General features: G+C 42.7%; 2 protein-coding genes across 5 annotated transcripts in view; one reads left to right on the top strand and one right to left on the bottom strand.

Annotated features, from left to right (window-relative positions):
• SLC25A47 (solute carrier family 25 member 47) overlaps window positions 1–2,689 on the bottom strand; it is a 34,959-nt gene extending 32,270 nt beyond the window's left edge. The window contains exons 1-2 of one of the 2 annotated variants that reach the window (XM_056545445.1): window positions 2,605–2,689; window positions 2,376–2,430 (exon numbers count right to left, since the gene is read on the bottom strand). The gene's annotated coding sequence lies outside the window, so the exon portion shown is untranslated. The remainder of the gene's footprint in view (window positions 1–2,375; window positions 2,431–2,604) is intronic. The other variant, XM_056545446.1, reaches the window with a different exon arrangement.
• A 3,480-nt stretch (window positions 2,690–6,169) lies between these two features.
• The window catches only part of SLC25A29 (solute carrier family 25 member 29), a 34,319-nt gene continuing 22,507 nt past the window's right edge, over window positions 6,170–17,981 (top strand). For all 3 annotated transcript variants that reach the window (XM_056545441.1, XM_056545443.1, XM_056545442.1), the window contains exon 1: window positions 6,170–7,006. In XM_056545441.1, coding sequence (XP_056401416.1) covers window positions 6,973–7,006 — 34 coding nt within the window. In that variant the 5' untranslated portion in view covers window positions 6,170–6,972. The remainder of the gene's footprint in view (window positions 7,007–17,981) is intronic.

Here is a 17,981-nt window from a genome sequence, read left to right as displayed (position 1 = left end):
GTATAGCATGTTCTGAGAGATTTCAGCTCTGAAGGTTGCAGTGTTGTGAATGCAGCTCTGAAGTACAATGTTCAGATATTATTTGGATGCATTGGGGGGGAGGGGAGCTGTAATGTCGTCCTTTAGTCTCATTAATAACTTGTTGCACTCATCTTGTACGACCACTGTTCCCAAACATGAACAGTATAGAGGTCAATAAGGAGTCTATGACATCATACATTTCTCAGGGGTTAAAGGTCGTGACCCCTGACAACTCTACAGATTGGAGTTTGTAAAAAATATGGCTGGAATCTGTTATGTAACTAGAGTGTTTTGTGCTAAGTGAGTCCTTAGGGCAATGTTTTCCAACCAAGGTGCCTCCAGCTATTGCAAAGCTAAAACTACCAGCATGCCTGGGCAGCCAACGGCTGTCCGGGCATGCTGGGAGTTGTAGTTTTGCAACAGCTGGAGGCACCCTGGTTGGGAAAACTTCATTTATATTGTAGTTTGCATATGGTGACATATAGTGACATTGCTTATCGCAGTCCCATAATAAACAATAACATTTTTTTTTCATTTAACTTTTAATGGGTCAGTTGTTATATATATTTATATTTTTTTAAGCTGTTTACTAAACTCAATTTTTTTATTTATTTTTTTCCATTTTTTTTATTTATTCATTTTTGGCCCACTTGGGGACTCGAACATGCAACTGCTTGTATGGTATACTGCAATAATTAGCCAAGATATTGCAGTGTACTGTGCCTGATCACTTTCTCCTATTCAGTCCTAATAAGATGTACTAAGATGGCAGATCAAGGGGCCTTCATTAGAGCCCCGCAACTGGCATCACAACCCAAACCCCCCCCCCCCTTGATGGGATTGTTAGAGTACCAATCAGTTGACTGCTTAGATGCTGCCGTCACTGTGGACTGCAGCATCTAAGTGGTAAAACAGCCATGATTATGTCCGATCCCACCCAATGCAGCAGAGGTGGCTCCAAAAGGTTATGATCACATGGGTTGGGGACTGCTGCCTTAGACCACCACTCCTGCAGATGGTGCCCTTTCAGGTGATGATGGCTTCTAATTTGCATATTTATTTCCCATGGAGCATTGCTGGTCTCTTCAATAAGAATCAGTACTGTGCAATATCTATGATACATTTGGCATTGTACATGGGAGTAATAATAGAGGTTGCAGCTGGCCTCAGAGCACTAAGGGGCCCAATGATTGGCCTGCTGTAGGCTGTTGGGCATGCTGGGAGTTGTAGTTTTGCAACAGCTGGAGGGCCACAGGTACATAAACACTAGCCGATTATCTGCATAAGATCTCATAAGGAAATGCTTAATATGCACATACAGTAAAAGGTTATTACAGGGTAGGGCATAGCGTGCCAGGAGTGTAAGGGAGGTGCGCCATGTTGACATTAGCGGGTTGGCATGCCACTGCGATGATTTGTCATGTGATGCAGGCTAGGGCATGAAACCATGGGAAGGATGTAGCAGAGCTGTGTAGCATGCCAGCATGCCAGGACAGCCTAAAGGATGTAGCAAAGCTGTGTGTTCTGATAGAGAGTTCTGACTTGCCAAATGAATTAAGACAACCCATGTGCCTCCAGCTGTTGCAAAACTACAACTCCCAGCATACCCGGACAGCCTGAAGGATGTAGCAGAGCTGTGTATGTTCAGACACACTGAAGCTGCCAAAATGAATTACAGTATATAATACAACCCATGTGCCTCCAGCTGCTGAAAAACTACAACTCCCAGCATGCCCGGACAGCCTGAAGGATGTAGCAGAGCTGTGTATGTTCTGATACACTGGAGCTGCCAAATAAATTAAATAATATAACCAGTGCCTCCAGCTGCTGAAAACTACAACTCCCAGCATGTCCAAACAGCCTGAAGGATGTAGCAGAGCTGTGTATGTTCTGATATACTGGAGCTGCCAAATAAATTAAATAATACAACCCACATGCCTCCAGCTGCTGAAAACTACAACTCCCAGTATGTCCAAACAGCCTGAAGGATGTAGCAGAGCTGTGTATGTTCTGATATACTGGAGCTGCCAAATAAATTAAATAATACAACCCATGTGCCTCCAGCTGCTGAAAACTACAACTCCCAGTATGTCCAAACAGCCTGAAGGATGTAGCAGAGCTGTGTATGTTCTGATATACTGGAGCTGCCAAATAAATTAAATAATACAACCCATGTGCCTCCAGCAGCTGCAGGCGCACTGGTTATTACACTTTCTGGATTATAAAATGCCAGATTAAAGGAATTTTACTGCAATTTCCAATTTACGTTAAAAAATAAATAAAAAATACCGCCATGTAGAGATAAGTAAATGCGCAAATGTACCCGCTCCTAGCTCGCATCTCCGGGCACCTACCTGCTTGTTCGGTGTCTGCACAGACCCCGGTCCTCCTGGTGTTTAGGACAGGTACCTGCAGTATTTACAAACAATGGTGGATTATGGGTATTTAAGGAACGCAGCAGAGCAGAGTTTGTCCTTTGGTATGACCCATTTTGACACAACATGGGGTTTTACATAGGACTGCTGCATCATGTGATGAACTTAGCTCTGCAATATCCTAGACAACCTTAACTGTTCCTCTTACCAGGTAATCCTCACCCGTCAGTGGGCGCTGTAAGCTTCTGCCATCCACTTTCTTGCGCCCCCTCCCTACAGATTTGGTTTCGCAGTCCTCATCACCTTCTCCTCTATAGGTGCTTGGGTTCCCCACCCCCCTCCCTCCCCTCGGCCTGATCCTACATAACATTGACCATCTCTGGTCTGAACCCTCCTCTAAACTATTCCCACTGACCTACAGTCCAGTCACATCCCTGTAATCTCCAACCTAAATCATTTCCTGCACTGTAAATCCCATCACCAAGGCTTAATGCCACATGTAATTATAGACAGCTCCGACTGGCTGATAACAGGGAAAAATAGATCACGGCTGGCATACATTGTTATGGGGGATCTGTAAATGACACACTGTTATGGGGGGGATGACATACTTATAAGGGGGAATCTGTGGATGACATTGTTATGGGGAATCTGTGTCATTTACAGATCCCTCATAACAATGTCATGTACAGATCCCCCATAACAATGTAATGTACAGATCCCTCATAACAATGTAATGTACAGATCCCTCATAACAATGTAATGTACAGATCCCTCATAACAATGTAATGTACAGATCCCCCATAACAATGTAATGTACAGATCCCTCATAACAATGTAATGTACAGATCCCCCATAACAATGTAATGTACAGATCCCCCATAACAATGTAATGTACAGATCCCCCATAACAATGTAATGCACAGATCCCCCATAACAATGTAATGCACAGATCCCTCATAATAATGTAATGTACAGATCCCCATAACAATGTAATGTACAGATCCCCCATAACAATGTAATGTACAGATCCCCCATAACAATGTAATGTACAGATCCTCCATAACAATGTAATGTACAGATCCCCCATAACAATGTAATGCACAGATCCCCCATAACAATGTAATGTACAGATCCCCCATAACAATGTAATGTACAGATCCCCCATAATAATGTAATGTACAGATCCCCCATAACAATGTAATGTACAGATCCCTCATAATAATGTAATGTACAAATCCCCCATAACAATGTAATGTACAGATCCTCCATAACAATGTAATGTACAGATCCTCCATAACAATGTAATTTACAGATCTACCATAACAATGTAATGTACAGATCCCCCATAACAATGTAATGTACAGATCCCTCATAATAATGTAATGTACAAATCCCCCATAACAATGTAATGTACAGATCCCCCATAACAATGTAATGTACAGAACCCCCATAACAATGTAATGTACAGATTCCCCATAACAATGTAATGTACAGATTCCCCATAACAATGTAATGTACAGATCCCCCATAACAATGTAATGTACAGATCCCCCATAACAATGTAATGTACAGATCCCCCATAACAATGTAATGCACAGATCCCTCATAATAATGTAATGTACAGATCCCCATAACAATGTAATGTACAGATCCCCCATAACAATGTAATGTACAGATCCCCCATAACAATGTAATGTACAGATCCTCCATAACAATGTAATGTACAGATCCTCCATAACAATGTAATTTACAGATCTACCATAACAATGTAATGTACAGATCCCTCATAATAATGTAATGTACAAATCCCCCATAACAATGTAATGTACAGATCCCCCATAACAATGTAATGTACAGAACCCCCATAACAATGTAATGTACAGATTCCCCATAACAATGTAATGTACAGATCCCTCATAACAATGTAATGTACAGATCCCCCATAACAATGTAATGTACAGATTCCCCATAACAATGTAATGTACAGATTCCCCATAACAATGTGTTAGAGTGTGTCTGGAGTCTTAGGAGGCCTCAAGTCTGTCCTGCAGCCACAAGCCTTCAAGTCTACAAGTAAGCTACAGTCACAGCTTAGTCAGTCTCAAGTCAAGTCAGTCATAGTCATCTATTGTCAAGTCAGAGTGGCACTAAAATTGTCCAAATCTACTGCAAGTCCCAGGAAGTCCTTAAAGGGGTACTCCTGTGGAAAACTTTTTTTTTTTTTTAAATCAACTGGTGCCAGAAAGTTAAACAGATTTGTAAATTACTTCTATTAAAAAATCTTAATCCTTCCAGTACTTATTGGCAGCTGTATACTACAGAGGAAATGCTTTTCTTTTTGGATTTCTCTTCTGTTATGACCACAGTGCTCTCTGCTGGCCTCTGCTGTCCATTTTAGGAACTGTCCAGAGGAGCATATGTTTGCTATAGGGATTTTCTTCTGCTCTGGACAGTTCCTAAAATGGACAGCAGATGTCAGCAAAGAGCACTGTGGTCGTGACAGGAGAGAAATCCAAAAAGAAAAGCATTTCCTCTGTAGTATACAGCCCCTAAAAAGTACTGGAAGGATTAAGATTTTTGAATAGAAGTAATTTACAAATCTGTTTAACTTTCTGGCACCAGTTGATTTAAAAAAAAAAAAAAGTTTTACACTGGAGTACCCCTTTAAGGTCTCTGAAGTCACTGGTCACCTTCGTGGGCCCGGCTACACCGTATAGACTGTACCATCTGTCTACCCTCAGTAAAGCTACCATTGTTCGTAACTTGGCGTCGGAGTCATTATTGCCCCTGTGCCTGGCCCAGGATCCAGCTGTATACCTTCGGGTGGTATTGAGGATAAACCACGCCCTGGCGTCACAAATACAAGGGGTTAATGCCATCTGCCCCCTAGGGTAATTCCATCTGCCCTGCACTACACCCCATACCACAAAATCAACACTGTTAATGGTGATCTATGGATGACACACTGTTATGGGGAACTGTTACAGGGGGAGGTCTGTGAATGACACATTGTTATGGGGATCTGTAGACGACACACTGTTATGGGGGATCTGTTGATGACACACTGTTATGGGGGATCTGTAGACGACACACTGTTATGGGGGATCTGTAGATGACATACTGTCATGGGGGAGCTGTAGATGACACACTGTTATGGGGGATCTGTAGACGACACACTGTTATGGGGGATCTGTAGATGACATACTGTCATGGGGGAGCTGTAGATGACACACTGTTATGGGGGATCTGTAGACGACACACTGTTATGGGGGATCTGTAGACGACACACTGTTATGGGGGATCTGTAGATGACATACTGTCATGGGGGAGCTGTAGATGACACACTGTTATGGGGGATCTGTAGACGACACACTGTTATGGGGGATCTGTAGATGACACACTGTTATGTGGATGACACTGTTATGGGGGATCTGTAGATGACACACTGTTATGGGGGATCTGTAGACGACACACTGTTTTGGGGGATCTGTAGATGACACACTGTCATGGGGGATCTGTAGACGACACACTGTTATGGGGGATCTGTAGACGACACACTGTTATGGGGGATCTGTAGACGACACACTGTTATGGGGGATCTGTAGATGACACACTGTTATGTGGATGACACTGTTATGGGGGATCTGTAGATGACACTGTTATGTGGATGACACTGTTATGTGGATGACACTGTTATGTGGATGACACTGTTATGGGGGATCTGTAGATGACACACTGTTATGTGGATGACACTGTTATGGGGATGACACTGTTATGGGGATATCACAGATGTAGCAGAGCCGACATTGCCGATGCACAGCACACCCTCCTCACCCATGTAGCGCTCACACACACTCCTCTCAGCTGCTCTATTATTCGGGTACCTTTCATCTCATCACGTGGAGGATGCTGCAAGCTCCGCCCCCTCCTCCCTCCTCAGGTGGGCGTGGTAAGGAGGCCGGGCTGTGGGTGTTGTCCCTTCCTCCGCCTCTGATTGGACAGGACGCGGCTTCTAAATAAGGATATTTGCACCTTGTTGGGCGGCGTCACCGACAGAAAGGACTGGAGTGAGGCTGGCGCAGAGCGGTGCGACAATCCCGGGGGAGGAGGAGGAGACTGATCATCCACAGCAGCAGCAGCAGCATCATCATAGTCATTACTACAGAGTCATCGGCGCTGCCAGACACCTGATCTACCCGCTGTGCCCCCTCCTGGGACTCACTGCTACCCCCTATAGGGGCACTGCCCTCACAAATACCCCCCATCGGAGCCCTATTCCTCACTACTACCCCCATCGGAACCCTATTCCTCACTACTACCCCCCATCGGAGCCGTGTCCCTCACTACTACCCCCATCGGAACCCTATTCCTCACTACTACCCCCATCGGAACCCTATTCCTCACTACTACCCCCATCGGAACCCTATTCCTCACTACTACCCCCATCGGAACCCTATTCCTCACTTCTACCTTCATAGAATCAGAGGTTCCCTGTCCTTACCACCCCCCAGAGGGCATCTGGAGCTGGCACTGTGGACACTTGGCATCATTGACATCCATCCCGGGAGGAGGAATGGCGCTGGATTTCCTGGCTGGATGCGCAGGAGGTGAGATTAGTGTCTTATCTGCCCAGCGTTTCCCGACCAGGGTGCCTCCAGCTGTTGCAGGACTACAACTCCCAGCATGCCCGGACAGCCGAAGGCTGTCCGGGCATGCTGGGAGTTGTAGTCCTGCAACAGCTGGAGGCACCTTTGTTGGAAAGCACTGGATCAGCCATAATGACGGCCTAACACTATACCCATAATTTGCCATCCAACAGATTAGGACTAATCCCCCCCCCCCCCCTATACATTCCATACATGCATTGGTTTATCTGTCGTATTTTTACATTTGTACCTTTTATCTGTGAGCATGCATAAAAAAAAAAAAATAATAATAATTAATTAATTAATTAATTTAAAAAATCCTCTAATTGTAGCAAAAAAAACGACAAAAAAGTGAATATTTCCATTGAAAAAAAAAATATATAATATATAAAATAATTAAAGAATTAAAAAAATAAAAAATATATATATATATGTAAAATATATAAAGCAATTCCCCTGAACATTGGGATGGACTCATGTCGCCTGTGCCCCTTCCCTAATTTGGGCCTAATGTGCACATTGAGCCACCAAAAAGAGATAAGGGCTGAACATTTCACTTGAATTTTTGGCATTATGGAAAAATGTTCAACAGCTTCATAAACAAAACAAAAGAAAAAACAAACAAACAAACACTGAATAGAATTAAACAGTCAGAAAACCATTAAAACCGTAAAAATAAAAAAATAAATAAAAAAAAGACTGGATACCCTGAATAATCTCTAGGTTTAGAATGAAGACAACCAAGTATTTTGCGCTGTGTCACGTGTAGCGAATTGTTGTTACATTTGTATTTATCTTATTGTTGCTACATTGTAACTATTTACAGTTCAGCTGTAAATCTATTGACTCTCTCAGAAGATGTAGAGGGAAATGTATTCTACTATAGGACATCTGCCTTTATGTTGTGTCCCAAAACAGGGGTCCTCGACTTGTGGCTCTCCAGCTGTTGCAGAACTACTACTCCCAGCATGGCATGATTAGAGTTGTAGCTGGAGAGCTGCTGGCTGGAGAACAGTGGACCAGAATATACTATGGAGCCCAATAGGGTAGAACAGTGTTTCCCAGCCAGGTTACCTCCAGCTGTTGCAAAACTACAACTACTTTGGTTGTCAGGGCATGCTGTAAGTTAGTTTTGCAACAGCTGGAGGCACCCTGGTTGGGAAACACTGGGGTAGAAAAGAGTTTTCCAACCAGTGTGACCCCAGCTGTTGCAAAACTACAACTCCCAGCATGCCCAGACAGCCTTTGGCTGTCTGGGCATGCTGGAAGTTGTAGTTTTGCAACAATTGGAGGCACCCCGGCTGGAAAACACTGGGGTGGAATATATGCCAGCTGCGCACACAGGAATCGTTACTACTCTCAGCATGGCATGATGAGAGTTGTAGTTATGCAACAGTCGGAGAACACTGGACTGGAATACACTATGGCGCCAATAGGGTAGAACGTTGTTTTCCAACCAGGGTGTCTCCAGCTGTTGCAAAACCACAACTCCCAGCATGCCCAGACAGCCGTTGGCTGGAGGCACCCTGGTTGGGAAACACTGTGGTAGAATAGATGGCAGGTACAGACAGGGATCTGTTGTACTAGAGATACAGAGCCCTTATTATAGCTGTAACCCTCAGGGGTATACAGGGCCTAGTCATACTGGATTGGGTACAGCTTAAACCAAGGGCCTACTATTCACTCCAAATCTCTGCCTTTCCAGCTGTGGCAGAACTACAACTCCCATCATGCCCTGTCAGCCAAAGGGCACAGGTTGGGGAATACTGACCTATTCTAAAGGGGCTACAAAAGGAGGCTTTGCCCAAGATTCCCAAGATAAGGAGGCGTCATGCTAGCTATTATATAGTGTATTATATACCTAATATATACGTGTATTATATACCTAATATATACGTGTATTATATACCTAATATATACGTGTATTATATACCTAATATATATACATGTATTATATACCTAATATATATACATGTATTATATACCTAATATATATACATGTATTATATACCTAATATATACGTGTATTATATACCTAATATATACGTGTATTATATACCTAATATATATGTGTATTATATACCTAATATATATGTGTATTATATACCTAATATATACATGTATTATATACCTAATATATACGTGTATTATATACCTAATATATACGTGTATTATATACCTAATATATACGTGTATTATATACCTAATATATACGTGTATTATATACCTAATATATATGTGTATTATATACCTAATATATATGTGTATTATATACCTAATATATACGTGTATTATATACTTAATATATAAATGTATTATATACCTAATATATAAATATATGATATACCTAATAACGTGTATTATATACCTAATATATATGTGTATGATATACCTAAGAACGTGTATTATATACCTAATATATAAATGTATTATATACCTAAGAACGTGTATTATATACGTACTATATATATATACCTAATATACACACGTATGTACCTATATAAATGTATGATATACCTAATAACGTGTATTATATACCTAATATATATACCTACTATACACACGTATGTACCTATATAAATGTATGATATACCTAATAACGTGTATTATATACGTACTATATATATATATATATATCTAATATACACACGTATGTACCTATATAAATGTGGGTGTATACTAGCGCTGTCATTATGAATCACCCACAGATCTCACTTCCTTCCTTTTGCAATCTGCTGCATTGAAGATTAGCAATGTGGATTATAAAGGTCGTGTTACATGTGAACAATGGACACGTTCGCCGCCGCTTGCACTGTACGTGGGGACTTTACACCAGAAATGAGGACGTTGACTGGAATGGAACATTTCTTATATACCCAGTAATGTAGGATTTGGAGGCCTCTTGAGTTCTTTCTGGGATTAGGAGGAGGATTGCAGCAGATTTGTGTCCTCACGTCCCCTGTAGGCCGCCCCCTGCGCCTTTGCATATGAATGCGCTCACAATCACAATGTGATCTGCATGAAAATCCCCAGGATGTTCTATGCGTCTTCCTGCATAGAACTTGTACAGATTCTGCTCGGGTGTGAAGTCTCTTTTCTTTTCCCTCAGACTCTTGAATTAAGATTCGTCTGTCTGTAGATCTGAGTCATGCGGTACGCTGGCACAAGTGACGGAACGGATTGTTATTTGCAGATGCATGACCTTCTCTTTTATTACAGATCTTTTCAAGTCTAGGTTTTTTAGCTTGAGATAGAACAGCGGTATCCAACCAGAGTGCCTCCAGCTGTTGCAAAACAACAGCTCCCAGCATGCCCGGACAGGCAGAACTGAAAAAGAAGAATGCAAAACCACAACTCCCAGCATGCCCTGACTGCTAAAACTGAAATAGAAAACTGTAGAACCCCCACTCCCAGAATGCCCTGAGAGCCAAAACTACAACTTCAAATTGCAAAACTCTCTACAAAAAAAATTCAGGTAGAAGAAACAGACATGGCCGCACATCTACAATCTTGTATAATGATCTGATTGCTTCTCAGCATAATATCAAAAACTGACAGGTTGTTAGTATATACGTTTTGATCAAAAAGTACAAAGCCCACTCGCCACGTCAAGGCCACCTATTTAGGGTGGGTCCCTAGCGTAAAATGGCGTAGCACTGGGCGGCGACCACCACCACCGCGACACCAGTGCCCACAGGAGGGGGAACGACCCACTGGCAGAGCGGCCCCAATGCCACTCAAACCAGTCTATGGGCCGCACCCGCCCGCAGACACGGCACCACGGCAGCAACGGATGCCGCACAGCACCACACCAGTGTGAACAAGGTGTAATCGCTCACTTACCATGCTCTCCCAGTCAGACTGGGAGGCAGCTAGGAAAGAAATGGCCCTTGTGTAGCTAATTACTACTTATATAGGGTTGGGCTGAGGGGGTGGGGAAGAGTGCAGACACATGTTCAAAAAAAAAAAAAAGGAGGGGATAGAAAACACAGTGGGGATTCAGGTAGACAGACCTGGTCGCACATCTACAATCTTGTATAATGATCTAATTGCTTCTCAGCATAATATCAAAAACTGACAGGTTGTTAGTATATATGTTTTGATCAAAAAGTACAAGCCCACTCGCCACGTCAAGGCCACCTATTAAGAAAAAAAATGTTTTCCAGATATAACAAAATCCGCCATATGCAAAGACTTCTCAATCAGCCCAAATACTTCTGGCTCTCCAGAGGTTGCAAAACTACAACTCCCAGCATGCCCTGATAGGCTTTAAGGAGTTAGTCGGGGCATAATACTTATCCCCTATCCAAAGGTTACACACAGATTCAGCAGTACTGTTCACTCAAATTGGTCCCTGTCCCTATTGGGGCTCACAATCTAAATTCACTTATCGGCTTCTTATCAGCATGTTTTTGGAGTGTAGGAGAAAAAGCCATACGAACACAGGGAGAACATACAAACTCCTTGCAGATTATGTCCTTGGTGGGATTTGAACCCAGTGCCCCAGCACTACTAGGCGTGTGTGTGTGTGTGTTTTGTGTGTGTGTGTGTTTGTGTTTTTTTTGTGTGTGTGTGTTTTTTGTGTTTGTTTGTGTGTTTGTTTGTTTGTATTGCAGCGCTGGAGTCCAGGGTTCAAATCCCACCAAGAACAACATCTGCCAATCACTGGCTGAGGTGGGGCATCGCAGCGTCCAGTGATTGGTGGAATGGCCGCCATTCCCAAGACCTGTTTTCCTCTGAAAGTTCCAAGGTAGGAGATGGGCTCCAGATTGCGAGGGGTCACAGCAGTCGGACCCCCCCCCCCCCCCAAATTGCACAAACAATCCCCTGCCTGCTGTGGTCGGAGCATGATGCTGGGAGTTATAGCTTTGCAAAGACTGAAGAGGATCAGGTTGGAAATTTCTGGAATACAATGTAGATTCAAATGAATGTAAAGTTATGGAAGTTTGGTGAGAAGATACCTGGAGGGCGGAGATCTACCTTATAATTATATTGTACATGTCAATTATAGTGGGTGGAGGCAGTCGTCTCCTAGTTCTGGGTTCAATGAGTCAAAACAAGAATTTGGATCCTGTATAATATAATATAATCCTGTATAATAATCAATGGGAAGACGGCGGGTGTAGCTGTAGGGAGGCACAGGGTAAGTGCGGGGGTGGGGGGGGGGGTTCCATTACAGATTTTACATGGAGGACAAGTTGCACAAAGTCCTCCTAAGCAGAGGTGTAAGGCTGCGGACATTGCCCCTGAATTCTGAGCGCTGGCATAACATGCCGTGCTATGACCGCTCGAGAATGCAATGTATTCCATGCGGAGTCCCCAGAAAGAATAGACTCCACTATTCTTTCCGCGAACACTAGAATTTGAATATCTGCGCCAGATGTTTCCGGCTTGGAAATTCTGCTTTGTGAACTGCTCAGCGGAATCCCATTGAATTCAATGGGACTCTGCTGTTGTGTCATCTCCGTGTGGAATTCTAATGCGGAAAGGGACGGATCAATCTCATTGCAAAGTAGGATGGTATTTGTGGTTATTGTGATGTATCAGATCTACTTCGTGGGCTGAAGGACGCAGTAAAACGTTATCATGTTTAAAGGGAACTCCAGAGATACAGCGCTTGTGTATAGGAGTAGTCCAGTCCTGAAAAACATATCCCCTATCCTAAGGATAGGGGATAAGTTTCAGATAGCGGGGGGGGTCTGACCGCAGGGACCCCCCCTGCAATCTCCAGTACGAGGCCCCGGCAGCCCACGGGAAGGGGGGGTGTCGACCACCGCACAAAGCGGCAGCTGACACGCCCCCTCAATACAACTCTATGGCAGAGCCGGAGCGCTACCATCGGCAATATCCGGCTCTGCCATAGAGTTGTATTGAGGGGGCGTGTTGGCCGCCACTTCGTACGGTGGTTGACACCCGCTAACTGGCCAGCGAGATGGGGGCCCATACAGGAGACCGTGGGGGGGAGGGGGTCCCAGCAGTCGGACCCCCTGCTACCTGAAACCTATCCCCTATCCTTAGGATAGGGGATAAGTTTTTCAGGACTGGACTACTCCTTTAAAGGGGTACTCCGGTGGAAAAAAAAATTTTTAATCAACTAGTGCCAGTTAAACAGATTTGTAAATTAACCTAAAACCACTGAAGGAGGAGAGAGCACACCGTGCAGCTAAACATGCAGTTATACGATACCGCTGGTGTACACTGGCAGCCTCCGGACCCGATAAATTGCAAAGCAGCACCTGCGGGGTGCACACACTAGATAAAGTATCCAATAATACAATGAAAAAGAAGTAGCGTGCACTCACCACAGGTAAACAGCTGCAGGCCCAAGGTCCGGGATCACCACGGCATAGACAAAGACGGTAAGGGGCGCTCAGAGGGCCCCTTAACATCTTTGTCTATGCCGTGGTGATCCCGGACCTTGGGCCTGCAGCTGTTTACCTGTGGTGAGTGCACGCTACTTCTTTTTCATTGTAAGATTTGTAAATTACTTCTATTAAAAAATCTTTACCCTTCCAGTACTTTTTAGCGGCTGTATACTACAGAGGAAATTCTTTTCTTTTTTCTTTTTTTCTTTTTTGTCTTGTCCACAGTGCTCTCTGCTGACACCTCTGTCCGTGTCAGGAACTGTCCAGAGCAGCATAGGTTTGCAATGGGGATTTTCTCCTGCTCTGGATAGTTCTTGATATGGGCATCAGATGTCAGCAGAGAGCACTGTGGACAAGACAAAAACAAAAAAAAGAAATTCCTCTGTAGCATACAGCTGCAAAAAAGTACTGGAAGGGTAAAGATTTTTTTAATTGAAGTCATTTACAAATCTGTTAAACTTTCTGGCACCAGTTGATTTAAAAAAAAAAAAGAAAAATGTTTCCACCGGAGTACCCCTTTAACTTTCCCATAGAGATACATAGAGGGGGCATGTTGATCACCACTGCATGCCATGGTCGACAGTAATCAGTGCATGGGCAGGGGGGTTCCAGCAGTCAGACCCCCCGTGACCCGCCGTCGGCTGTCAAGGCATTCTGGGAATTGTAGGGGGTTTGTCTGGGATTTATTAAAGGGGTATTCCAGGAAAAAAAACTTTTTTATATATATATCTCAACTGGCTCCAGAAAGTTAAACAGATTTGTAAATTACTGGAGGCACACTGTAAACAGCTGGAGGCACACTAGTTGGGAAACACTGCCCTAGGGTTTGCAGAAGGTTAAAGGGGTATTCCAGGAAAAAAACTTTTATATATATATATATATATATATATATATATATATATATATATATATCAACTGACTCCAGAAAGTTAAACAGATTTGTAAATTACTTCTATAAAAAAAATCTTAATCCTTTCAGTACTTATGAGCTTCTGAAGTTAAGGTTGTTCTTTTCTGTCTAAATCCTCTCTGATGACACCTGTCTCGGGAAACGCCCAGTTTAGAAGAGGTTTGCTATGGGGATTTGCTTCTAAACTGGGTGTTTCCTGAGACAGGTGTCATCAGAGAGGATTTAGACAGAAAAGAACAACATTAACTTCAGAAGCTCATAAGTACTGAAAGGATTAAGATTTTTTTTTATAGAAGTAATTTACAAATCTGTTTAACTTTCTGGAGCCGGTTGATATATATATATATAAAAAAAAGTTTTTTTTCCTGGAATACCCCTTTAACCTTCTGCAAACCCTAGGGCAGTGTTTCCCAACCAGTGTGTGCCTCCAGCTGTTGCAAAACTACAACTCCCAGCATGCCCGGACAGCCGAAGGCTGTCCGGGCATGCTGGGAGTTGTAGTTTTGCAACAGCTGGAGGCACACTGGTTGGAAAACACTGCTCTAAGTAGTCTTCAATTTGCTGTAGACCACCACTTAGGAATGAACGTGATGGCCGGGGGCTGGTAACAGTGTCCGCATTCATTTAGCAGGTAAACCCAAAAGGGGCGGATTGTGCTTCAGGCGGTTTGTGTCCAAGTGTTCTCAACCTAAACATTAGTGAAAAACGAAACAGGTCATACAAGCATTTAATGGGCAGACTACGTCAGATCTCCGAATGTTTGGAAGCCCTCACGTAGTCAGGGGCAGGTGGGGGAGGTGTTGGGAAGAGCAATTGACCAGATTGTCTAAAAACGGAGCCAAGACGTCTTATGGTAGGAACAAATTTCTCCAGGCGTCCTAGAAAAACTCACAATCTACTTCTATTGTCCTACAGGAGAAATGCTTGGCCAGGCATTGTCCCCGTACCTTTTGTTTTGTGCCCGGTAAGGCTATGTCCACACGGCAAAATGTCCGCTTTTACGCAGAAAATTCTGTTGAACGGAATTGCAGAATTATGATGAAATTCCGCAATAATATAAGACTGACCAAAAGAATTTCCAGCTGAAAATTCCGGCAGAATTCCACACGGAAATTCCGCCTTCGGGGTTGAGTATGGCTGCGTTCACACCACGTTTTTGCTATACGGTTCCCGTATCAGGTTTTTGATGAAAAACTGATTCCCCAAAACCGGACTAAACTGTATCAAAACGTGTGTACAAATTTCAACCCGTATACAGTTAAAAAACAGTATACGGTTTGAAAAATGATGTCCGATTGCATCCGTTTTTTAAGAAAAAAACTTATACGTTTTAAACTTTTCACTCCATTTTGAATAAAGTTTCACTTGTTTGATTGAAATTCCAAGAAAAAAAAAACTGAGCAAAGTCAAAAACCGTATGGTGCAAACCGGATGGAACCGTACGCACATACAGTTCTGTACGGTTCCCATTGACTCCCATGTTAAAAAAAGAAACGTATATGGTTTAATACGGTTTTTCACCCGGACCAAAAAACGTGGTAGACAGCGGTTTTGGGTACGGAAAAAAACTGACAAAACCTGATGCATCTTTTGGTGTACGGTTTTCAATACGGTTCCGTACGGTTTTCACATTAAAAATGTATACGGGAACTGTACTGCAAAAATGCGGTGTGAATGCAGCCTAAGGCTTTGTTCACACAGCAAAATGTCTGCTTTTACGCAGAAATTCTGCAGAATTATGAGGGAATTCCGCAATAATATAAGAATTTCCAGCTGAAATTATGAGGGAATTCCGCAATAATATAAGAATTTCCAGCTGAAATTATGAGGGAATTCTGCAATAATATAAGAATTTCCAGCTGAATATTCCGGCAGAATTCTACACAGAAATTCTTCCTTAGGGGTTGAGTAAAAAATTTAAACTTGCAGATTGAATTCCTCTGTTCCTCTGGACACATCCAGGCTTGGGCCACTTTCAGGGGAAGCCATCTATTTTGGGTTTAGGAGGAAACAGGATAAATTCTAGAGAAGCTAAACGAGTGAACAGCATGTAGCAGAGGTGTGTTTGCCTAAAGGAGGGGGATGGGGGAGTCAATAAGACCAAATTAGACAAGACCCAGTGACTGACCCTAACACTTGTGGAGGGCAGTTGTCACCTATTGTGTGTGTGTTTTTTTTTTTTTAGGATTATCCTAGGAGCTTTAAAGGGATATTCCATCAACTGGTTCCTGAAAGTTAAACAGATTTGTAAATTACTTCTATTGATTTTTTTTTTAATCCTTCCAGTACTTATTAGCTGCTGAATACTACAGAGGAAATTATTTTCTTTTTGGAACACAGTGCTCTCTGCTGACATCACGAGCACAGTGCTCTCTGCTGATACCGCTGTCCATTTTAGGAACTGTCCAGAGCAGCATATGTTTGCTATGGGGATTTTCTCCTACTCTGGACAGTTCCTAAAATGGACAGAGATGTCAGCAGAGAGCACTGTGCTTGTGATGTCAGCAGAGAACTCTGTGTTCCAAAAAGAAAAGAATTTCCTCTGTAGTATTTAGCAGCTAGTAAGTACTGGAAGGATTAAGATTTTTTAATAGAAGTAATTTACAAATCTATTTAACTTTCTAGCACCAGTTGATTTAAAAAAAAAAAGAAAAAAAAAGAAAAAAAAAGAGTTTTCCACCGGAGTACCCCTTTAAATAGACAGAGGTGTCAGCAGAGAGCATTGTGGTCAGACAGAAAGGAAATTCAGAAAGAAAAGAACTTCCTCTGGAGCATACAGCAGCTGATAAGTACTGGAAGGATTAAGATTTTTTTTAATAGAAGTAATTTAAAAATATGTTTAATGGGGTATTCCAGGAAATCTCTCAACTGGCTCCAGAAAGTTAAACAGATTTGTAACTTGCTTTTATTAAAAAAATCTTAATCCTTTCAATAATTAGCAGCTGCTGAAGTTGAGTTGTTATTTTCTGTCTGCCAACAGTGCTCTCTGCTGACATCTCTGCTTGTCTCAGGAACTGCACAGAGTAGAAGAGATTTGTTATGGGGATTTGCTTCTACTGTGGACAGTTCCCGAGACACACGTCATCAGAGAGCACTTAGACAGAAAAGAACAACTCGACTTCAGCAGCTCATAAGTACTGAAAGGATTAAGATTTTTTTAATAGGAGTAATTTACAAATCTGTTTAACTTTCTGCAGCCAGGTGATTCTTTATATATATATATATATATATATATATATATAAACTTTTTTCCTGGATAACCCCTTTAACTTTCTGGTACCAGTTGATTAAAAAAAAAATGTTTTCCAGAAAATTGGGCCCTCGTGATCTCAGCAGTAGATCTGCATTCTGCTGTGATGAAATACAGGATCCTGTGATGTTTTTCAGCTGATCTCCTGCATTCCAGCTGAGTGTGGTTGGAGGTCTTCATTGTAATTCGGCATCGCCCCGGGGCCATCATTTTAATTCTCCATTAACATTAGAGTAGTCATCTTGTTTTCCCGTCGCTGGTGACCTGCAGGACTGGTTTGTTTACGCTCAGCCCTGAGATGAATATGGAGGTGATCCCTGAGACTTACGTTTCGCTCACACCCCCAAAGAGACCAATGGCCATCTCTGGAGCTGATCTCAGCTGACACGGAATACACACCGCCGGCTCAGC

Source organism: Hyla sarda, chromosome 11, assembly GCF_029499605.1.
Source record: "Hyla sarda isolate aHylSar1 chromosome 11, aHylSar1.hap1, whole genome shotgun sequence".
Classification (NCBI taxonomy): Eukaryota; Metazoa; Chordata; class Amphibia; order Anura; family Hylidae; genus Hyla; species Hyla sarda.
This window is presented reverse-complemented; position numbering and strand designations above follow the sequence as displayed.